Source organism: Perognathus longimembris, chromosome 19, assembly GCF_023159225.1.
Source record: "Perognathus longimembris pacificus isolate PPM17 chromosome 19, ASM2315922v1, whole genome shotgun sequence".
Taxonomy (NCBI): Eukaryota; Metazoa; Chordata; class Mammalia; order Rodentia; family Heteromyidae; genus Perognathus; species Perognathus longimembris.
In genome coordinates, this window is record NC_063179.1 from 3,908,746 (window position 1) to 3,933,304 (window position 24,559).

The 24,559-nt window shown below is 49.4% G+C and overlaps 1 protein-coding gene across 1 annotated transcript in view; it reads left to right on the top strand.

The window, feature by feature from the left end:
- Adcy2 (adenylate cyclase 2) overlaps window positions 1-24,559 on the top strand; it is a 297,559-nt gene that overhangs the window by 260,561 nt on the left and 12,439 nt on the right. Inside the window, exons 17-22 of the mRNA XM_048368415.1 lie at window positions 2,083-2,202; window positions 5,205-5,374; window positions 14,564-14,648; window positions 18,671-18,829; window positions 19,903-20,049; window positions 21,998-22,105. Of these exons, the coding sequence (XP_048224372.1) occupies window positions 2,083-2,202; window positions 5,205-5,374; window positions 14,564-14,648; window positions 18,671-18,829; window positions 19,903-20,049; window positions 21,998-22,105 (789 nt within the window). The remainder of the gene's footprint in view (window positions 1-2,082; window positions 2,203-5,204; window positions 5,375-14,563; window positions 14,649-18,670; window positions 18,830-19,902; window positions 20,050-21,997; window positions 22,106-24,559) is intronic.

Consider the following 24,559-nt stretch of genomic DNA (forward strand, 5'->3'; position numbering starts at 1 on the left):
GCTTTCCACACTCTCATTTTGCACTGATACTGAGTGTTGGAACACGAGGTCTCGATGTAAATTGAATTGGGAGATTTTACCGGAATATTTTAAACATTTGGTGCTCATCTTTGTAACAACAAATACCTTCATTCAAAAATGAACACACTACTCCCTATTGTTTCAAATATCAGAATGTGGTGGTATCAAACTGTCAAGAACCCTCGTTTTGCTTGATTTTGTTTCCAGAGGACTATGTATCTGCACGTGTGAGCACCCAGACAGGAATGCTGCGGTTTGCTCTGAACTTGGCCACGTTATCATGTGACAACTCACAGTGTATCTGAGAAACTTGCAAGAGATTTAGTATGAATGAGTTATAATGACCTGTGAGCCTCACAGAGGAGAAGTTAATGATAGTTAACCCCTAATCAATCTAGACTTAGGATTCCAAGCAAAAGACAAATACAGTGATGTTATCACTATGGTTTCCCTTATCAGGAATAATGAGTATATGTCTAGGATAATGGTAGCAGAAGATCACAAAAGCTCAATAGCTATATACATATGAACATACAAGGTGATGCTAAGCAAAACAAACTTCAAGTTATGGAAACAAGTGGTTTATCATTGATGTTGTTGTGTTCAACATGCCATGTGAAATGATGCCCTTTTTCTTTTGTCTTTCTTCCCCATGGTTTTACCCCTGATATCATTAATTATTTTTAGATCATAGTGCCTGGAAGTAAGCTTTGTGATAGCATTGTAGGTTACTGTTTTTTGGTGGTATTTTTTTTTTCTGCCATTCCTTGGTTCTTAGTGTTTAAGTTGAATGAATTTAGAGTTTTTCAACTCTAACTCTGTAATGTTTTAGAGCCCAGTATTATTTGCAAAGTAATTACTCTATTCATTTTTCCTGACATATTTTTCTCAAGAATTAGAAAATTTGTAATCCAACTAAAGATTTTAACATATTCTTTAACACTAAATAAAGAAATCTATATATCTTTGACTTTTAAATCAATATTTTACTGAGTTTCATCAAATTATGTAATAAGGAGAAATAGTACATCCAGTATCACTTGTGAAGCAGAAGAATCATGTACTCAGAAATATGCCAAGTATCTTCCTGCCTAGGTATTTGACAAGAATCGTAATGTCAAAGGCAATAAATCAAGACAAAGAAAAGCAACCACAGAAATTATATCAAAATTGGCTCTGTGTTTTAAACCATGAATGTTTACTCCATTCAGAAAATGCAGCCTAGACTTACAGACAAAGTGAATTCCTCCAAGAAAGGGGACCTGGTCCAAGTCATGATTCTGCGGTTTATCTTTCCAGAACTCTCAGAAAATTGGTCTTTGGTCACTAAGACAGTCTGTGCCTCAGGTGGAGGGGGGCAGAGGGAAGGAGAAAAGGAGAAGGAGGGGAGGAGAGAGAAGGAGAGGAGATTGAGAAGAGAGTGGGAAAACCAGGGGGGGGGGGGAAGAAACAGATGAACAAAAGAGAAAAGGAGAGAGAGGTGTTGCATTCCCACCTCCTTTCCTGCAGTGAAGAGAATGCACGTTACAAGGAATAAGACCTCAGGATCTGGGCCAGCAAGCGTTCACAATAATAGACACAAGTAGGGTTGGTGATTACCTTTTCCCTATAAAATCAATGCCCATCCTTAGCCTCCTATAAACATATTGACTTATTCATTATTTGAATCAAGATAGAAAACACATTGCGAAAGACAAAGCCAGGGACCAGCCCTGTTTCTGTGGTTGCGTTCGGTGTCTGTAAACACAGTGAGGTCGGCATACCAAGCCTGTTGCCATCCCAAATGCGGTATTGGATCCTGGTGGTTCTGTTTTGGTTAGCATTAATCGTGAAGCCCAGGAACTCTCTATGGAAAGCAGAACATCACAATAGCTGTTTTCTTACTGAATTTACCGAAGCTTCAGAAAGCTACAGCATTTACAGTTCCCAGACATTGAACAGCCCTGACTCAGAGCCCTGCTTACTGTACGTGAGGAACACAGAGAACGCAGCTCCAACCTGGAGCTTATTTTATCTGCCTTGCACGAATTTCACTAAGAGAAGAAACATTTCTCTTTGCAGTTTTTCCTGAGTGACTCGGAGGAAACAATCCCTCCCACTGCCAACATAACAAACTCAAGTTTTTCTGCCTCAAGTAACCAAGCAGCCGTTCTGCGCGCACAAAACTTATTTTTCCTTCCGGTAAGAAAGTCACACTCGTCGTCGTTGCCCTTGTCACTTTCCGGAATGCTATTAGCCTAGGCAGCTTGCGTTTCAGATTCAGTCCGCACTTTGCCTTAGAATTTCATGTTGTTGTTGTTGCTGTTTGTTTGTTTGTTTGTTTTCTTTTTCAGTTCCTCGGTCAGTCTTGACTTTTAAACTGCAACCATCACCACGAGTCCTCACACCTCGGGACTGTCTGCAAACTTGTGAAATGGTTTTTAAACTAGCGTCAAGCAGCTACTGCAACAGTATTTCCCACCTCTGCCTCCTTGTGCCTTACCATAGTGCCTTCGTGGTTATGTCACTTGATTTCTAGGTTTGGTTGATTATAGATGTTGCTGATTGTTCTGTGAATTAAGATTGTCCACTAACACTAGGGAGATGGAGGCAGGATCCATATCGCTTATTTCCATTCCCCAGTGATTCTGTCCTCCAGTAATTCTAACAAATTGAACCATTTAGTCAGTGTCACAAAAGACCTCGATGGAAACTTTTCAAGTCTTCTTCACACATGGGGTCTTATTACGAGAAATATTACCTCCGCCGTTTATAATTTCTTTCATACATTATTCATGAAAAGAAAAAAATTAGATGTTGATGCTTCCCATTTTTGCACAACCATCTAAAAGTAACAGATCATACCCATTTTAATATCTGTCTCTAAGAGTCGATTTACAGACTGCTAAGTAAAACTGCAAACTGAAATTTCTTCATGGCATACATGTATTATCAAAATTCCCAACCGGTAGTTTAACAATTTTAACAATACGTTAGACTTCTCTCCTCTTCTTATTTAACAGATTTGTTTTGCTGGTGTTTTGTTTTCCTCCTTCTCCATCCATCTTTTTTCCCAAGGAGCTCACACCCCTGTGAACTAGCAGAGGACTGAGCAATTCTTTTTTTTTTTTTTTGGTTGGTTTTTCCATTTTTATTTTTGCCAGTCCTGGGCCTTGGACTCAGGGCCTGAGCACTGTCCCTGGCTTCCTTTTGCTCAAGGCTAGCACTCTGCCACTTGAGCCACAGCGCCACTTCTGGCCGTTTTCTATGTATGTGGTGCTGGGGAATCAAACCCAGGGCTTCATGTATACGAGGCAAGCACTCTTGCCAGTAGGGCCTATTCCCAGCCTGAGCAATTCTTTTGAGATTGCAGAAGCCATGACTGTTCATAAGCTAGAGGAGCCTGTCTAGCAGCATTGTCCCCAAGGAAAAGGAAGACAGGGGGTCCATAGGCATCAACTTTTATCTTCAGGGTCTGGTCTTCAAGTTAAGTCTCCTCAGATGCACTAGTGAGAATTAGGCGTGGTCTTCCCTACCTATGTGAGCTCCCCAGTGGGGTTTTCCGGCTAGCACCTTCCTGTGTGGATTTGGGAGCTCTCTGTGTTGGGGGACAAGGTAATTCGTGGTGCGATTGCTCTTTCTCCCCCTCGAGAGTCATGATATTAGTGCCAGGCAAGTGCAGAGATAGAACACACTTGCTGAGTCAGCCATCTCCAGACTTCACACCTAACAGGTGAAATCCTACGTGCATTTTCTAGGCATCGACACACACGTATTTCACACTAGGGCACTGTGAGATCCTGTATAAGCCCTCTTCAATCCCCCGCCCTCCCAGACCCCTACCCAATAGACATACACACGCACACACTGTCATGTACACGTTTTCTTACGTTGCTTTCTCTCCCAGCGGGGCGGCACTGTGGGATAACTTGAAGGCCATCAGGGGATTCCGAGTACATTTGAGCCCAAACCCCTTTGTGAAAGTGGACACTTAGGAGGAGCGCCCGTTTATGAGGATACTAGAATTGTTGTCGTGCTCAGGTGAAAATGTTGAATGTCAGCTGATGGCCCTGGCCCAGAGTCACCGAGTGACACAAGTCAGTGAGTGACAGATGCAGGGTTGGAGCCAGGGGTGTCCCGTGCCCATCCGCGTGGTAGATGAGGGGAGCGCAGACACCCCAGCTTCCCGTGGAAGCTGAGGATGGAAAGTGCTAGTGCCAACAGGGCACCTGCAGCATTTTCCAGTTTCTTCTGGCATCCATCCAACTTCCGGGGTGCTCACGACTCACCCCGGCCCAGGCTCAGAGTTCAAATCCATTCTATCTGAGATCCTCGGACTTGCGATTTATCTTATGCTTTTCACAGTTTTATCTGCAATGACTTATATGCTTTTCATGCATTAAAAAATTGGAAAGCCAAAATGTTCCATGCACTGATATATATATATATTTTTTTTTAATTGTATAAATGTGTCAGAGGGTCACACCATTTTCATTTTTGAGAATTAAATGATGCGGGCTGGGAATGTGGCCTAGTGGTAGTGTGCTCGCCTCGCATATGTGAAGCCCTGGGTTCGATTCCTCAGCACCACGTATTTAGAAAAAGCCAGAAGTGGCGCTGTGGCTCAAGTGGTAGAGTGCTAGCCTTGAGCAAAAGGAAGCCAGGGACAGTGCTCAGACCCTGAGTTCAAGCCACAGGACTGGCAAGAAAGAAAGAAAGAAAGAAAGAAAGAAAGAAAGAAAGAAAGAAAGAAAGAAAGAAAGAAAGAAAGAAAGAAAGAAAGAAAGAAAGAAAGAAAGAAAGAAAGAAGAAAGAAAGAAAGAAAGAAAGAAAGAAAGAAAGAAAGAGAAAGAAAGAAAGAAAGAAAGAAAGAAAGAAAGAAAGAAAGAAAGAAGAAAGAAAGAGAAAGAAAGAAAGGAAGGAGGGAAGGAGGGAAGGAAGGAAAGAAATGATGTTTGTTTATGACATATGTACAATGTAGGGATTTTTAATTTTATGTCTGGAAAGCATCTGGCATTGTATATGTTTATTTTTACTCCTGCTGCCAGGCTGGACCAGAAAGCCATGGAGATGAGTCATTCGCACAAGCCCAATGTACCCTGGCGTTTTTATGCTGTATCGGAGGGTAGAACCAGGCATCTGCCTTCCCAGACCGTGTACAGAGATCTTCAACAGCTGTCTGTTGTGTTTTCTTCTTGTTGCAGTACTTCATCTACAGCTGCATTCTGGGCTTGATCTCCTGCTCGGTTTTCCTGCGTGTGAACTACGAGTTGAAAATGTTGATCATGATGCTGGCGTTGGTGGGTTACAACACCATCCTACTCCACACCCATGCCCACGTCCTGGACGCCTACAGCCAGGTCCTGTTCGAGAGGTGAGCTCCCCTTCGTCCGTCTCCTTCGAGCTTCCGTTCTTCTGTGCGGCGTTGGTGAGATCGTGAGTGTGTACCGAGTACAAATTAGCAATGCCGTGGTCACACTGACTGTGAAGAGGGCTTCTTTAACCTAATGGTTTTGCGAGACGATAGATGTTTTGTTATTGATAACAGAATATGGATCCTCAAAGAAGATGTGACTTAGAGGAAAGTTTTGTATCATAATACCTGAAAAGTATATGTGTATAATAAATACATGTATATACATATAGAGAGATAAATACACATATATACACACATAGAGATAAATACACATATGTGTATATATGTACACACATATATGTGTGTACACACACACACACACATACACACACAAATATGAGGCAGGTCTCACTGTGTTGCTTAGTGTAGACTTGAATTCTTTGTTCCTTGGCCATTTGGGTAGCCGGGACTACAGGTGTTAGCCACCAGTGACCCAATTTGAACTACATCGACACAGCAATCCAAGATCCTCTGTCTCGGTCTTGGCATTTTGGGTTGGATCATTCCTGTTTCAGGGAGTGTCCTGTACATTGTAGGGAGTTTAGTGACACCCCGGGTGACCTCAACCCACCGCTTGCCCCAATCCCTCCCTTCCAGCTCACGGCAGAGCAACATATCCCAGAAACTAGAACACCACCCACCCGACGTATCCCAGAAACCGGAATACCACCCAGGAGGTGAAGTGGCCCCCAGCTCAGAACAATACTTGGCAAAACAAAATGTAGTCATGGTCACAAATGATCACGTTAAGTTTCTTAGTCAAGATTTCTTAAATTACTGTCGTAGAAAGGGCAGGAATGATGAACCCCAGTAAATCCGTGGTCTGTGAAGACCACCTACCAACCCTGAGTCCACTGGGACAGAAGAGCCTCAGGCCCGCTCGGTCAGCTGTGGGAAAAGTTGTCTGTTGTCAGGCAACTTAGAAGAAGCATTGCATCCCCTGCTTGAAGAAAGACGCTCTAATCGTTGTGACAGAGTATTTTACATCAAGCCCGACATGTGTGCGTGGACCGCCACCCCCCAACCCCCCCCAACCTCAGGGTATTTCCTTTGCCTTCTCCTCCAGGTTATTTTCTATTTCCTTTAGCCTATAGAAAATGCCTCAGCGGTTGGCTTCCATTTACAGCTCCAGAAAGATGGGCTGTGCGGGCAGCCCAAAACCTCTTGTCTGGGCAGTGTGAAGAAGGAAGCCACTTTACTGATGACTTCTTGCCAAAACAAAACACTTCCAGAAACGCAGCCCCGGCGATTCTCCCCACCTAGTTCAATTGTCATCCCCTAGATCACGAGACTCCAATCGTCTCTAATCAAGGTCACGGCAGCCACGGTGCAGAATGTAGAACAAATTGCATTAAACACATTTTATGACCCCCTTACCCGTGGTGAGAGTGAAGGCAGAAGTTAATTTTCCCATACAGTCTCCAAATCTCCAAGGTTTGTCAGAACCTGTATCATCCTCCTAAGCAAACGTAGCACCGGCGAGTCTTGCACTCCGCGGGCCACGCCTCTAAATTTCCCTTTATTAAGTGTGACGTGTTGCACGGGGGAAGTGAAGGTGGCGGTGAGACTGGCACCGTGTAAATCTCCACTGGCAACACCAAATCCAGCGCCCTCTCCAGGGAGGCACTAGGCTCTTTACCTAACCTCATTCAGAAGGCTCGGGCACAGTCCTTGCACCAGCATTACCAAGCACGTCCCTTTGCCGTAAGACACAATGGCACAAGAGCAATCTCTTCTCCTCTAATGTGCCCTCCCAGGCCACCCTCCATGAAAGACCTTAAGGGCAGGAGTTTACGGTCACGTGATTTCTCAAGCTTTGGTCCCCGTTGGATGCAACGCTATATGACTCGTGCCAGATGCAAAGCCACAGCCAGAATTGCTCTTTTCTGAGGTTCAAGAACTGTGTCAGATAATGGACTAAGGCTCTTTGACATGAGACTAGGATGTTTATAACCTACTGGCCTGTCCTGGTGCCTGGAGAGTGGACATCAGTAAGTCCTCCTGCTGGAGATATGCTTCCCAGGAGACAGCCAGCCCGCACCTGTTTCTGATGGAGCTGGTCCATGTTCCTCAGGTCCCACCCCTTAGCCCTGTCCCTTTGCTGGCCTGTTTCTGAGCACCCTATCTTCTCGCCTTCTCATGGCTGGTTTCCTGCTTCTTGTTCTGGTCTTTCTGGGACCCATGCTTAGCTTTGAAAGATTTATCCAAGATGAATCAGACATGGCGTTTCTGCCTTGTTGGTACTCTCTGTCTCTGTCTCTCTGCCCCTTCCCTCTACTGACTTTAACTCATCTCCCAATCAAGAGACTCAGTTGCACCACTGTGCTTATAGAGCCTACAACAGTGTTGGTCACTGAGTAGGTGCTCGGTGAACATCCACTCAGTGAATGAATGAAAGCAGGCCGCGCTTCCACGCCTCTGGGTGGGCCTCAGTACTTGCCACCATGAAATCTCTCCTCTCGTCATCCGCTTCCCAGCAGGCAAAGCACAGCCCCATCCTTGAGGACGTGGGGGTGACGTGTCCCTTTGTCCCTTCCCAGCAGCTTTCGTTTACATTCGTGAATCTCAAGAAGCTTTGGCAAAGCGTGTCCACGTGGGGGTGTCCTTGGGGGTGACGGTCTGGCTCTGCCTGTGAGCTCACTCACGGTGGCCTCTGTGGCAGGGACCTTTCCAGAACTCAACTGCACATGGATCGTGGATGAGTCAGCAAGGCAGTTTTCTTGTCAGTACGGTTACCAAAGAAAACGGGAGGCTAGATAAGGCACGAGGAAAACTTGAGATCAACTCATAGTTCAGAAGACGTCGTTACAGATTCTTAACTATAGAAAGCAGATTTTTCTGGAGAAAAAGGACAAAAACCATCTACTCGGGAGTGTGCCTTGAAAAGCCAATCCCGTTGTAGGTTACCGCATTCCGGTACCTAACCTCAGTGCCGTAGAGGATTTCCACGTGTCGCTTCATGGGATGGACAAAAGCAAGTTAGGGGTGCTTGGAAGGTCTGGACAGGATGTTTTTGGTAATTCTTAGGTGTTCACACCTAAAGCTTAGCATCCCCTGGAAGCTCAGGGCCACAGGGCAGACACGGCTGTGTGGTTTCATCTTCCGGATGTTTCTGCACCACTGAGACCCAACGTTGAGACGTAGGAGCTAGAACGTCCCTGCTTTCCCTTGGGAATTTTGATGGCTCCCATTTGCGCTATTGTGACATATTTTAACCAGCTTTGGATCAAGTGGCTATGAACTAATGGAGAGTCTTAGGAAAGAACTACAGAATTCACCACTTTCAGGAAAGGAGCTAAGGGTAGCTGCACATGTATCCATCTGTAGATGTTGCTGGGTATCTTGGCACACCTGGAATTTCTTTTTTTTTTTTTTTTTTTGCCAGTCCTGGGGCTTGGACTCAGGGCCTGAGCACCGTCCCTGGCTTCTTTTTGCTCAAGGCTAGCACTCTACCACTTGAGCCACAGCGCCACTTCTGGCCATTTTCTGTATATGTGGTACTGGGGAATTGAACCCAGGGCTTCATGTATACGAGGCAGGCTCTCTTGCCACCAGGCCATATTCCCAGCCCCACACCTGGAATTTCTTGAAGCTCTCCTCTTTTTTTTTTTTTTTTTGCCAGTCCTGGGCCTTGGACTCAGGGCCTGAGCACTGTCCCTGGCTTCTTTTTTTGCTCAAGGCTAGCACTCTGCCACTTGAGCCACAGCGCCACTTCTGGCCATTTTCCATATATGTGGTACTGGGGAATTGAACCCAGGGCTTCATGTATACGAGGCAGGCTCTCTTGCCACCAGGCCATATTCCCAGCCCCAAAGCTCTCCTCTTTTTAATTGGAGATTTCAAAATGTGCATCTCCCATGATCCATTGGCATTAATATTGAAATTTCTTGAATATCTCAGCTTTACCAATCCTTCCTGTTTGCCTACCATCTTCCAGAAGCACAGAGTGCATGTCTTCCTGGGTGTGACACCTGCCAGCAGGCTGCTAGGGACCGAGGAAATCACAGCTGCCTGCCTTGGACAATGAAACACGTGGACTCAGGATTAGTCAAATTCTATCATGCGTTCTTCTTTCCTTCTGCAGAAAGCAGCCCTCAGTAATCCACTTCTTTTTTCTGATGAGAATAGAAATCATTGTATTTTCAAGGCAGTGTTGCTTTGTTTGACTTAGGACTAGAGGCGGGTGCAGGGATTGTACAGGGCCTCCGCCCATGTTTGTATAGAGTCCGTGAATTCTGAGCATCGCCTCGCCTCATACCCAGCTGTGTGAGCCACATCATTAGCATCATTAGCTCCGCAACGAAGGGCCGCACCGTCCGCACAGCCCAGCAGCGTTCCTTCGGACCGGCCTCCAGGGCTCCTTCCTAAGCACCAGTATTATTTGTTCTCTTATTGCGTCGGTCCATTCGCACCACTAGAATATCTGCTTGCCTCTGCAGGTACCGTTTTACAAAAGCATGGAGCTTTAGCCTTCTGTCCCCGCATGGCATTGAGGCGCCTTGTCTGGAAATTTGCACAGATTTTCATCAATTGTGTTCAAGAAGGGGAAGAAAGAGAGTCTAGAAACCCTCCAGGGAAGTTAAGATATCCACAGCCAACATGGTGGTTCAACCTCCATTCAAGTATTTTTATAACGAGCTCTTACTGACCACACTTCGTATGGACTGTGGAACCTGGCTAAACTCTGCCACCCGTGCCTTGTCACCCGTCGGACTTCAATGGGCCTGAACGAAGCCTCTGCCTAAGTGACAGGTCAAGAAGTAGAGTTGGAAGAGGAGACCCACAGGCACAACGAGCATTGTGGCAGGCACTGGTGGCTCACGCTTATAATCCTCGCTACTCAGGAAGCTGAGATCTGAGGATGACCATTCAGAGCCAGCCCAGGCAAGGAAACCCCGAAGGCTCTTATCTCCAATTAATCACCAGAAAGTCTGCAGTGGTGCCATGGCTCAAAGTGAGAGAGCACCCACCTTAAGGGAAATAGCTAAGGGACAGCACGCAGTCCCTGTGCTCAGTCCCCAGAACTGGCAAAGAAAGAGAGAGGAGGAGAGGAAAGGGGAGGGGGGGAGGGAAGGGGAGGGAGAGAGGCAAGGCAGGCAGGCAGGAAGGAAGGAAGGAAGGAAGGAAGGAAGGAAGGAAGGAAGGAAGGAAGGAAGGAAGGAAGGAAGGAAGGAAGACCATAAACACTGCAGAGGTCATGGTAGCAGTTTCCTGCTATCCCTCGCCATCCAGGCCGAGAGGAAGATGCATTGGCAGGGCTTAGGGCTCTCTTTATTTTGCTTTGCTCATTCTAACCCAACATTTGTTTTCTGGAGTGCTTTGGTTTGCTCTGTCCTGGTCGGGGTTGTCTGTCACAGGACCCTATAATTAACTCTGCAGTTCGTGCTGAGTAGACCATAGGAGAGGATTCATTCTCAGGGCATCTAAGAGGACCTCCACTTTGTGCACGGTTTGACATCAGAGCTTCCTGCGGATTCAAGGGTCTCCTGTGGTCAAAGTCAGGCACTTCCTCAATTGTGTGGCCAGGAGACAGCCAAGAAAGCCAAGAGATCAGTCGGCTGGAGACCCTGGCCTCTGTTTTCTTGTTAACAGTACCGGGTTTGAATTGAGGGCTTGAGCATCCTAGGGAAAGCCCTCGCGCCGCAGAGCCTGGTCCTCCCCTTTATGAGTCGTGGGCTAACGTCAAGACCCGGGGCCAGACAGATTCTTCTCCCCATCAGTGACCTGAGAACATGTGTTTCTATGTCTGTTAGTCAACTACTCAGATCACAACAGGAAGTGGGTTTCTTTGGGTACTTTTCTTATAAAAAAAAAAAAATAGTCCGCTCCCTCTTCTTCTCGTCCTCTCTTCGCTTCCCTCTCTGCACACCTCCATCTTGTGCAGGCCCGCAGTTTGCTCTCCCCCCGAGTAAACTCTTTCCTGTCTGAAAAAAAAAAAACCAGTTCATTTCACTAGGAAAATGTCAAGGTTTTTTTTGTTGTTGTTGTTGTTTTAACTAAGGTTATACTGGTGTCTCTTTGCCCGGATTGCTTTCTCTCTTGAGGATAATGAATGCCCTGTTTATCTCACCCGAACATCTTGCAATTTGAATAGCCACACTTTCACCAAGCCAGTCCTCCATCGCTTTTCCACTCTACTAGCTCAAACTATTCTGCTGTCTGGACTCCTGAAACTTGAGGGTGAGGATTGCTCCTTAACAGCCTCAGGCCGAGAGCCACTTGCAAATCGGTGCCTGGATAGCTACGGGCATGTTTGGGGGCCGCTATCCCTGGAGTCTAACTTTGGGATAGATAGGAAGCGCAGCTAACTCGCTTTGACGACATTGCCATACTGTTGGAAAACTCGTTTGTACGTTCACTGTCTCCTTCTGTAAGTCAGTGACAGTGCAGCGCTCGGAGGAGAGCTCAGAGGGGATTTCACTCTTCGCTGTGCCCGGCCAGAAGGGGCTGACTGAGTGGTGGTCTTTTCTTTTTAATGTAAAACCGGATTACCGAGTTGAATTATGTACTCCCCAAAAAGGGTATGCTGAAATTATAACCCTTAGGTCTCTCGTGTCCTTTTCTGGAAATAGGGTAGTTGTAGATGTAATAAATTAAGGTGAGGTTGTGCTAAGTTACAAAGGCCCCTCCTCTAGCATGTCTGGTGTCTTTAGAAGAAGATGTCACATGAAGTGACACACACACAGACGATCACCAGGCGCTGAAGGCTGAGACAGGAGTGACGCTTTGGCAGACCAGGGAACACCCCAAAGATTGCCCACACGGAGCACCGGCGACGGCCAACCAGTCACCGGAGCCTAGGAAGCAGCAAGAACCCATTTCCTGTAGATTTCAGGGTGTGGCTCAGAAGGCACCCTGACTTCAGACGCCCAGACCCCAAACCTACAAACAATGATAAATCTCGGTTGCTTCAAGCCACTCTGTGGTGTTCCTGTTGTGTTATTGCACAACGGGAAACAACTAACACAGTCATCGATACCGTGGATTGGACTCTACCCAGAAGCCACCTGAGAGGACGTCCTATCCGTGAAAGACTCTGCCCTACCCTCGACCCCTCCTCCTGCCCCTCCTCCTGCCCGCCTTCCCACGAGCACAACCCAGCGAGGAATGAGGTGGATTTGAGACTTTGTGATCCTCTCCCCAGACCAGCATGGAGAGCTTTCCCTTCTCTTGCTTCTTCCATGGCCTGCCACCACTCACGGCCATTTTAAGTCTGGTTCAAGATCTGGGAGATGGGAGGAATGGGTGTGTCCCCACCCCTGCCCAAACCACATTTCAAGGGCGTTCCCTTGAGGGGTCCCCCGATGTCTCCACTGGGTTCCGTGTGCACTTGTCACATGTTAATTGGAAACCCAGCCAGGCCCTGAGTTGCCTAAGAGGGTCCTGTCTCCAGATGGCCGCCTCTGTGTGTTTCGGGGTGCTGGGTCCCTTCCCCCGCCCCCCGGGAGTGAAGAAGAGGGCAGAGGTTCGATTCATGGCAACAGCGATGCTCCTTTCCACTCCTGATGTTGGCATTCGCGTTCTGCTCCTAGTTGGGGGTCTCACAGGGTTCTGGTTGGATGGAGGGCACGCCTTAGCTTCTCGCCCTGGTCCAGTGCAGTTGCAAAGGTGATCGGCCGAGACCAGCTTCCCAGGACAAGGCTGCATTGTGCTACCGTGACTGCCAGCGAGCACGATGTCCACGTGGCCAGTTAAGCAGAAGAAAAAAAAAATGAGCCTAAAATTCTGTTCAGGGCAGCCTTGTCTGTGACTGACTTGATTCCAGCTGTGCTGCCAGACACAGCTGCCCTGGGCCGAGAGGAGCAGCTTCACTTCACAACACTGGACCTGGGGCCTTTCCGCCCTTCCCACCATCCCCCACCTCCTGGTAGCTGGTGAAGTCAGACCGCCAGCCACAGCCCGCACGCACCTGCCGCCTTCACGGAGCTCCGCTCCCCAGCCTGGAAACCATCGGGTCCCACGCGGGCAGCGTGGCTGCGCCTCCTAACGCCTCCCCCCCCCCCCCGGAACCCACTCTTCTTCAGCACAGGAGTCTCATTCTATCAGTGGACTTAGGCGACATGCACCTCCCTGTCGTCTTCTCTAGGTTTCCAGTTTCCTTACCTTTATCGTTCCACCGTTAACACGAAAGTCACGAGTGCCAAACCTGAAGAACTTGTTTGTCAGACTATGCTGTTCCGTGTGGGCCAATAGGGAAGGTCCGGAACATCCACGGGTACAACCTTGGATGGATCCGGTTTGCAGGATGTTCTCCAAGGTCTCACACAGCTGACTTCAAAGCCCTCCACCGCCGCGTTCCTCTCGTCCACCCCGAAGCTCCGGGGGAAGCGCGAAAGTCGAAAGGCAAGGATAGCCCAGGGTCGCGACCGCCTGAGACGTGGCCTCTGCTGACCACGGTCTCCGCCGCTCCTGCGACCGGGGCGGAGGCGAGCGGATGGTGGGTCTTGAGGTCTTCTTCACATTCACACGTGGGACCCGATCATTTGCGAGGCGGCGGAGGACTTCTCTGGGGCCGGCCGGAAGCGTGGCCTCGTGCCGGGGCGGCTTTGCGGGCGCCGTCGGCATGGCGAGGACGTGAGAAGGAAGAAGTGATCTGAACCAGAGGGGAAGCCGGCTGTGCGCGGGTCCCAGAGGCTGGGACACCAAGTGATAGGAAAATGAGGACAAATGAGCACGAGCTAGAAAGTGACGAGAAACTGCATCAGCCGCGGGTCAGAAGGGCTTGTAGAAAGGAAGTTCCCTCCTTCGTTTTTAATGCCCCACGTGAATAATAATTTCAAGCTCTCTGTCTCTTTCTGAACGCAGTAATGAAAACGCTGAAGAAACGAGGCACTCCATTCCCCCTGTTTACCCCCAATGTCTAAAGAATATGCTAGTTCTGACTTTTACATTTACTAGAGCCTGAGGTAAAGTAAAAGCCCATATGAGTTTGGAAGTATTGCCTTTTCATTGTGTTCTCAGAAAGGTAAACATGTTGGCTTGTTTTGATGCACTTTAGGTTCGGGTGTATTGAAATGTGTGTTTGGCTAAGATGGAATCTGAACACACTGGGGTGGGGGGGGTTGGTTCTGAAGTTTGTCAGTACTGGAATTCTAAGACCTGTGTGCATGTTGTTCTGTCTGTTGGTTTTGGTTTTCTTTTTACCAGGCCAGGCATTTGGAAAGACCTGAAGACCATGGGCTCTGTGTCCCTCTCTATATTCTTCATCACCCTGCTTGTTCTGGGCAGACAGGTAAGAAATCTTTTCTTTCCATTTCATCGGGAGCTTATTAATAATACTTCACTGGTGTGCACTGTAGTTGCTTTTATGCCGACAAATGGTTAAGAATCAGGATCGCCGTTGCATTGCCACGCATTGGTGGCTCGCCCCTATAATCCTAGCCTGTCAGGTGGCTGAGATCTGAGAATCAGGATTCAAAGCCAGTCTAGGCAGGAAAGTCTGTGAGACTCCGATCTTTAATTAGCTCCTCCAGAAAAGACAGAAGGAGAGCTGCAGCTCAAGGTATACAGCCCTAACCTTGAACAGAAAAGCCAACTGAGGGCATGAGGTCCTGAGTTCAAGACCCAGGACTGGCACTGCTCAAAAAAAAAAATACACAGAATATGTGTGGGTCAGTCATCATAAAGAAAAACAGGTGCGCAAGAGCGAAATGCCACGAATGCCAGAGACAGAACTAATTAAATCTCAAGCTTAGTTTATAGACTTTGTAGACCTACACAGTACCCCCTGTAGTGTTCAAACAGCCAGTGGTATTTGGGAAAGCACCCTTTGACCGGGGTTCATGTGCATCTGCACAATGGGTGACACAATTGTTTTGCCGGAAAGTGGCTACGATACTTCTCCCAATGTAGGGCCTTCTGGTAAAATATCCGTATCTGTGACATGACTGAAACTCCTTCTTCCTTAAGCCACCGAGCTTCCTTCTGGTCCGTAGATGTAAGAGGCTGTAGATGTAAGATGCTTCAAGATTATTCTTTTTCTTCTGCCTCTGCATGAAATGGATTACCCCCCCAAAGTACCAGACTCATCCATACGTCAGTCAGGTCTGCTTCAACCAGCAGTATAAAACAAGTAACTGGTTAAGAACCAGTGAGGATTATCTGCACATTAGGAAACAGTGACATAAAGAGGCAACCACTGTCTGAGGGGCCGGGTCCGGAGGGGTGGACTTGGGTCTGGCTTGCAGCTCTCCCTGCTGTGGGGCTCTCAGGGGCTCTTCAGCCAGCAGCCTCTGCAGCCGTCAGTCCCAGTCCTGTGTCTGGAGCTGAGCGCTCCTGTCTGCCCAGGCGAGCGTGCCACTCCCCTCCCGAGGACCTAATCCTGCAGCTGCCCCCGGGCTTCCTGGGCTGAGCTGCGCTGTCCTCTGCGAAGCTGTGTAAGATCCCCTGCTTCCCACGCCAGCCTCTCCCACGTCCCCCACCCCCCCCCCCAACCCCTAGCTTCTCCCCACCCAGTCTGCGTTGTTGGGCTTGCAGCTCTGACCACCTACATCACGCTGTTCCTCTTGCATTGCTTTGCTGCTTCTCCTTGTCAGTTTGTTGCTATGAGAACCTAGACTCGGATGACAACGCTCTGAGTTTCTATCAGTCACGGAAATGATCACATTCAGTGCCTCTGCTTAATTGTGCTTAATGCCACCACTGACAATTGATTCATCTGTCCCCTGATTGATTCAAGGTAAAAACCGAAAGTGTTCGATATTACCCTTAAGTATTAATTTAACACAACTGGATGATGCCACGCTCACCAGGAGTCGGTCCACTTTTATCATTAATGTGACACTTAAGTAATGTGTACATGCAGAGGCCTGGAAAACTCATTAGTCCTGGAGGAGTGGTCATTTTTCATGGTCATTCTGCAACCACTGGCTATGAATCACCTCGCCTGTGTCGGGCGCCACAGGAAATGACCTGTAGCCCCCCCCCCCCAAACCATGAAGTGAGTAAGTTCTTAAAGTGTTCCGGGCCGAGAGCGCTGGTGTCTATGAATCGGAGCCCTCGCACACCTTTCTGGAATCACAAGCATGCTGCCAACAGCTGCCCCGTGTTTGAAGGGAGGATTTCCCACTGCCGCGAGTTCAGTCACGGTATTTTCTGATTGTTCCATAAATGATTGGATGGATGGTTCACAAGTTAGCTTCATGGCCGTTTGTTCTCATGGCTGCTCCTCCCTGTGACCATCTCCCCCGAAATGATAGGCGGCTGTTCTTCCTGAATGAATTAGCACGCTCCGTAACAAATACAGGAAATCCAAGTAACCTTAATGAAAATGTCACACATCTCTCTTGCAAAGTCTACAGTGCTGTTGCTGTTCTCAAATCCAGCCGGGTTAGGCCCTCTTTAGAAAAAGGGAGAGGCGTTTGTTTCATGCCAGCGGAAGCAGCAGCACAGCCCGGGGGGATCTGCACCCCAGGGGGTGTGAATCCGCCAGGGGGCAGCATGAACCAGGGGCAGCTGCCCGGCCCCCAGTCAGACAGACCTGGTTCTGCAGAGGAGCTCAGTCAGCAAAGACAGGCAGGACCGCCTGCTGCCCCAAGGCTCAGCCCAGCCTAGCTCAGGACCCAGTGCTTGTGAGACGGGAAACTGCCCGTGGAGGGGCAGAGCCCCACATCTGGGGAGGGATTCGCAACTGGGCAAAGCACAGAACCAGAGAGAGAGAGAGAGAGGGAGGAAACACAGATAGGCACACAGACAGATGAAGGAGGTTAAGTGCCATTTTCATGCAATCCAAATGGCTCCAGACGACAGAGTTCCTTCTCGTAGATGAACAAAATGCGTGTCCGGAGGCCCGAGCAGCTTCTTGGCCCGGCTTGTGAGAACTTTGTGACGTCCAGGCCGTGGGCTCGCTACCCACGCTGTCATCTCAGAGGTGGCTGGACTCTCGCTGATCTGGCGGGGGGGGGCGGGGGGTGGAGGGCGGGTTCCTGTCACCTTGGTGCCACCACCGAGCACACCCGCCACTTCTGACCCATCGCCGCCCATCCCCCACCGCCCCCCCCCAAAAGGGCGTCCGAGAGGGAGGGCTTTCCTAGTCAGTGAGCAGGACGACATGTACGCAGTGCAGTGCGGCTTTCGTGTCAATACGAGCAGACATTTAAAGTGTCTTTTTGGCAGTGTATTTGGAGGGGGGTAAAAAGGTGCCTGTCTACACGAGGTAAACATAACTGCCAGAGCCGAGGAGGAGGAGGGGTGTTTTTTATCATGTATAGTTAGAGCCAAACGTAATTGATCGATGAGCCTTGCTTTTTCAGTTGGGGGGATGTGAATCCTTAAAGATTCCCATTCGCACACGAGAGGCCGTCGTGTGTGTTTGTGTGTGTCGTTATATTTTGTGCCGTCAGTCTCACAGGCAACCCCTGCATGCGGCCCTCTTTGCATGGTTTTTTTTTTTGTCCTTACGTCACTGTCTTTGCTGCAATGTCGCGTCCTCTCTGCTGAGGCTTCCCTGGGACTCGGTCCAGACAGATCGTGTTAGATTATCCACGACGCAGGAGCCACAGAGCCGCGTCCGCACAACGCCAGAACGGCCCTCCCCCGGGAATGCGCGTCTCCATTCCTGGATATAAGTCACTCCTGCCTTTTAGAAAACCATTTTATCTAATCCACTCCTAAGCACGAGCGCAATGTTTTCACTCACAGGCACTATTGTAAAGTAAATGATGTCAGCGTGTGTTTCCTCTCCACATAGTGGTGTAGCTATGCACAGTGCAATCCTAAATGGCAACAAAACAAAAATCATATTTTACGATGGATACTTAATCGTGTGATTTGGGACAACAGAGAAGTCATACTACAGGCAACCTGCCACTAAGGAAGACTATTACTGACCTTGCAAAGACAGTCAGCAAGCGATGTGTATATATATCCCCTGCGCTCTCTCGCTCTCATTCGCTCTTATTCGCCATTTGCACTCCAGTGTGCCTCTGTTCAAAGATAACCCAAGCCATGATTTGTTAACACAGCCATCCGAGAAGCTCTGCTGTGGTGCAGACTGGCGAGCCCTACGCCACCGCCGCTCTTCGGGACGCCTCCCGTCTTTGCTTAGTTTTCTCTTTGCAAATCCTTGCGAGAGGTGGACTGAAGAAGGCCTGGCGGGGCCCGCCCGGGGCTCGGCAGGGAGGGTGGTGCTGTTGTGTGGGGATTGCTTGGTGTGGTTTGGTTTTTTTGTTCTTGTGATTTTTCTCTTTGAAACCTCCACTCTCTGGCAAGACAAGATGCCTATTGTTTCTTTACCTCTGTGTCCTCTTGTAACAGAATGAATATTACTGTAGGTTAGACTTCCTATGGAAGAACAAGTTCAAAAAAGAGCGGGAGGAGATAGAGACCATGGAGAACCTGAACCGCGTGCTGCTGGAGAACGTGCTCCCGGCCCACGTGGCAGAGCATTTCTTGGCCAGGAGCCTGAAGAACGAGGTCAGACGGGAGGCCTTGGGGCTGGCGGGGCTGGGCCGGCCATGGGCTGGGGGGGAGGGGGGGAGGGTAACATCACAGATGCTGCAACACGTTGCACACTCGATGTGAAAGGTGGCTTTCGTCTGCTTGAGAGACTGTGGATCGGTGGCCAGTTGCAAGTATTGAGTGACAACCACCTTCGTTAAGTCTCAGCAAGGACCACCTGATTCATTTATGGAAGTTACGTCTTGCCCCAATCATGTGAAGTTCTGGAGAATTAGATGAGGCACTCCAGTCCCAGTAGTCTCCCCTTCCCCCCCCCCCCCCGCATTACCACTTCCCTCCCCCCAGTTTAGGAGAACGCCATCCTCCCACAGGTGATGGAACACAAATCCCAAAGGCCAGGATAAACCACACCGCTTCTAAGCCCAGGGCTGGCTGTTGAATCGGGAAGTGTCACTGTAGAGTGGTAAAGGTATGGAAATACCTTGAAACGGTGTCCGCGAGATGTGGCAGGTTGATTTCAATCTACGATGAAGAGCCATCAGTCTGCTTCCACTTGAAGTCTAACGGTGCCCTGTGTGAATCCTGTCAGGGTCTCAGCGCGGAGATGAGTGGCCTGAGGATTTCCGCTAGTTACTTCTGGTGTCACTGAAACCACACATACACACATACACAGTGGTGGGCTCATAAAAGTTCCTAGACAAAGAATGGAGCTACAGCAGTGTGTTTAGCACAGTCCCATCGTCTGGGCAATGACCCAGGCCAGATTCTGCTCACTTGTAGTTGTGTAAGGAAGGGATGAGGATGGAGACGTCCCGCGGGAGAATGTCTCCTACCCACAGGCGTTGCCGTGGGGATTCCGCATCTGCTCTTTGGAAGCTTCACTGCCTCCCTCCGTGGTAGCTCATGGAGGCGGCCAGAGGCGGGGCCCGGGAAGGGTCAGTGGGGCCCTTGGGTGGTTTCTTTATCGTCTAAGCATAAACAAGCACTTGCGCATGGCGGGGGGGGGGGGGGGGGGGGGGGGCGGTGTGGGGAGGGGTCTTTGTCGGAAGGGTTTCCTGGTGTTCAGCTCTTTCTTTTTCTCCTGGCAGGAGTTATACCACCAGTCCTACGAATGTGTCTGTGTCATGTTTGCCTCTATTCCGGATTTCAAGGAGTTCTACACAGAATCAGACGTGAACAAGGAGGGCTTGGAATGTCTCCGGCTCTTGAACGAGATCATCGCTGACTTTGACGATGTAGGTCCCAAACGTAACCCAGCAAGTCAGGCGGGGCCCAGTCCCATAGTGTGCAATTCCTGTGCATTTGAGGCGGGTTGATAGCTTCACACAGGTCCTTTGGCCTAATTTTTATCACTTGGGTTAAATCTATCGGCTATATATATTTAGGTACCTGGCCAAGGTGGGGGGAGGAGGGACAAAAGCAGTCTCTTGTAGAAACTGATATGACTGAGATAGCTATAACATCGACTTACAATTCACTAATGATTCCTTTACAAAAGCTTGACCACCGGGGCTGGGGATATAGCCTAGTGGCAAGAGTGCCTGCCTCGGATACACGAGGCCCTAGGTTCGATTCCCCAGCACCACATATACAGAAAACGGCCAGAAGCGGCGCTGTGGCTCAAATGGTAGAGTGCTAGCCTTGAGCGGGAAGAAGCCAGGGACAGTGCTCAGGCCCTGAGTTCAAGGCCCAGGACTGGCCAAAAAAAAAAAAGCTTGACCACCAGGGGAAGTAAATATCCATCCCTTCTCATATTAAAATAGAATGAGTCTCTTTATTACAGTAGATTATTGGCATGTCGGCACAACCTTCCAGATCTTAGTCAGACATCAACTTAAGCTATATGTGTATATATATGCATATATATATATATATACATGTATATGCTGTATTATTGGGAAGGCAGGCATCATTTTTTAGAAGGGACAAAGTATATATTTTAGAACTTGAAATAAGTCATTTTTCATGTTCATTACTCTGTCTACAGAGAACATTTGTTCTGTTTTGTGATAAGTAAAAAGCACACCTTTGGTTGTTATGTATATATTGTTCTTATCAACAGTCTGCAATGAAAAGAGAAAATGTCATCGATGAGCAAGCGTTCATCATGACTGCAGAACTTGAAATGCAGTGATAAGGTTCTGAAACACAGTGGCTTCAGACTAAATGGCTTGTGGGTCCTGTGAGTTTTCTCCTACTACCATCCTCGCTGTGAGGCTGGAAGGAGAGAGTGATGGGCAAGTCGGAACAACCAAAGAGTTCTACCGTCTGCCATGGGCAGAATGGAAAGCAAAAGCACATTGGCTTGGACAACCCCTTGATAAGATAGAAGCAAGTCCCCAGTACTGACGGGAAACTGACAGTGGGTATGTGGACCTGTCAGACAGGAGTAGATGGATTTGTGAAATGGGGGTGTGCTCACCAAGCTTGCGTTCCTTGATATGTAATTCTGGGGGGGAAATAAAAAGACTTCTCTAAAAATGGGAGTGCCAAGGAAAGGGCAAGAGAATGCTTCTGGTCTTTAGTTAATGCTATTCATTTGGGCCCTTCCTTTGTGAGCTGGTACCGAACCTTCCAGAGTCTCCTCCCATTCTCATCCCTTCCCTGCAACTTCTGGGTTTCACATTAAAGCTGGAAAACCCCAAAAACCTAAGCAGTGGGTCAGAGAAGAATCAAGGTGAAATCTGGCAACCGGTCACCCACCCAACCGGAAGTCTTCTTAGGTTGGGGTCGATGGGAGAGAATCTTTCTTCTCTGCCTTTCAAGGACTCAGGAGGCAAGGCCAATCCCAGCACTGACAATTTGTCACGAGTCACTTAACCCCGAGGGAAAGACGTCACTCGCGGAAGCATAGTTTTGTATTTGGTGCCTTCCAAACACAGGATCAGGGAATTTCCTTAAGGCCATTGAATCCTAATGTGCTCCGATTCCTTCAGCAGCACAGCTGGAGAGGTAATCCGTGTCTGTCGAGAGTAAGCCATTGTGCCCTCCTTTCCTCCAAGGCCACAGGGGTCGTCCCTGAAATGCACCCCGCGTTTGGTCCCAGGAAGCCCCGTGTGGACGGGTGGCGTCCCCAGCAGCGCGGTGCCTGCCTCCCAGCGCCGGGAGGACTGAGAGCCTGCGGCTTGCCTCGCCCACGGGCGGCGCTGTCCGCGCAGCTCACTGGTTGTCCTTGCCTTGCAGCTGCTGTCCAAGCCGAAGTTCAGTGGGGTTGAAAAGATCAAGACCATCGGCAGCACGTACATGGCGGCTACGGGTCTGAGCGCCGTGCCCAGCCAGGAGCACGCCCAGGTACGTACAAAGGGGTCTCTCTGTAAGCCATCCTGGGACCGCCATCGTTGTGCAAGGAAGAGCCCAAATGTTCTTCCCAAGCCCAGGGACCACAGTCTTATGAGGCCCAAAGTGAATTCTAGAAACTTCTCAGGGTCTGCACGAGAGGAACGAAACGGCCCCTCGACGCCACGCGTTATGCGATGGAGTAGAAGAAGGAAGCATTTAGAGGGAGCTCATTAGTAAGGCTACGCATCTTCGAGCACAGTGTGGTTAGCCAAGCTCAGGGTGTCACGCCTTTGTCCTAGGCTAACCCAGGCAAAAAGCTAGGGGGACTCCATCTCAACGAAAGAGCTGGTGTGGTGATACGAACCTGTCACGAGAGGTTCATGGTCCCAGTCAGCCAGGGCAAAAACGAACGCACCAACAAAAACCTGTAAGGTCCTACCTGGAAAACATTTAAAGCAAAAGGGGCAAAGATCATGGCCCAAGTGGAAGAATGTCTGCCTACCCAACATAAAACCCTGCTGAGTTCAAATCCTAATACTACCAAAAAATAATAATAAAGTGATTTGGATAAAAGTGAGTATCATCAGTCACCGAAGGATTTGGAGGTGTCTCCGTTTTGCTTGTTGCTGTGTATGAAGATCGTACCGTAAGCTGGGTGCTGGCAGCTCAAGCCCGTCATCCTACTCAGAAAGATGAGATCTGAGGATCACAATTCAAAGCCAGCCTGGGCAGGAAAGCCCACGAGACTCTATTAAGTACCAAAAAGCTAACAGTGGAGCTGTGGCTCAAGTAGTGGAACGTTAACCTTGTGCTTAAAAAAGCTCAGGGACAGCACTCAGGCCCTGAGTTCAGGCCCCAAGTCAGTCACTCTCTGTTTCTGTCTGTCTGTCTGTCTGTCTCTCTCTGCCTTTCTCTCTCACTTTCTGTCGCACATACACACACACACACACACACACAATCGTAGAGTACACTCACAACTTGTGTTCTCAGAAGGAGTCAATAAACAAGACTCCTCTCATCTCAGGAGAGGGAGTGGACCTGCTACTGGCCTACAACACAGGTTTGCTATCTGCCCTCTGCTCTGTACAAAGGAGCAGAATGTACCAGAACATGGTACCGTGAAAGGGGATGGAGTCCACAGAGAAGAGAGAAGAGCCCACATTCTCCGATCCCCTTCCGGGCGCACAGAAGGAGTGGGGGTCTGGGGGGGCGCAGGTGTGAATGAACCCCTGTCACACTGAAGACGAGGGGCGGTGGTCTCAGCCACAGCCCCCCAGGGGTTGTCCTCTCCGCTGGTTGTTTTCAGGGAATTACCCTTAACAGGTAGACACGGCAAGGAAAAGGAGCAACAGAAACAAGCAGTCATCCCCTAGGAAAGTCTCCCTCTGGGCCTCTGTCAGGGTCCCCCCCCCCCCCAGCGGCCTGGGACAGAGGAAGCGGCGTGGCCCTGTGCATGCCCCGCGCTGCCGGAATGGGTCTGTCTGTACGCAGGGCCCGACTGCTGGGTGCCAGACAGACTGCTGGGTGCCAGACAGACTGCTGGGTGCCAGACAGACTGCCGTCCTCTCTCTCATCTAGGGGGAGAGGAAGGGATGCGGGGAGCGAGAGAAAGGGGAGAAGAGGAGAGGGGAAAGGGGGGAGGGCACAGCAGGAGAGAGGGGAGGGCACCTCTGGGACCCTCTCCATCCTCCAGGCCCCATCCTCCGGCCTCAGTTAACCCCAGCCACTGGCTCACGGGCTGCGTCTCGACACAGTCTTGCGGGAAGTGGAGGTTCCGGGGCGTGAATCTGGTTGGTGGAGAGCAAGAGAAAGGCATAATTCCACCCACGGCACTGCATCTACCTAAACCGTCATTACTGCAGTTCACCCTCGACATTTTCCTGCATTGCATCTGATTTTTTTTGAATACTGAGTTAAGATACCAATTCGTTTAATTATGCGTTCATTGCTATGGTAAAGGTGATGTACAGAGGGGCGGCCGTGATAGAAGTCAGGTAAGGAGGACATTGCTTTGGGGACGATGTCTCTACTTCTCTCCAGGTGCCGTTTCTTAAGATCGGTGAGCTCCCAGCAGCCTAAAGTCTCCTTCTAGAAATAAGGGCTTCACCCCAACCCTGCTGGGACCCCCCCTCAGCCAGTCGCCCTGCCTCCTTCTGTTCTCACTGCCATGGGGCTCCGCCGCCCGCAGGTACCTCCGCTGGTGTGAGCTACCGGCCGCGTCCATGGGTTCGGAAGCAGTTCTGAAGGTCATTCTGACACGCACTGAAACGTGGGAGACCCTCTGTGGGTCTCACCCACGAGCACAGCTATGGCTTCCTGGTCCCACTCTAGAGACCGGTGCCACCAGTGCTCTTGTGTCCAGATCTCCTTTCCTTTCTTCCCCTCCTGCTTCCACAATGCATCTCCATTTCAGCTCACTCAGGAGTGTGTGTGTGTGTGTGTGTGTGTGTGTGTGTGTGTGTGTGT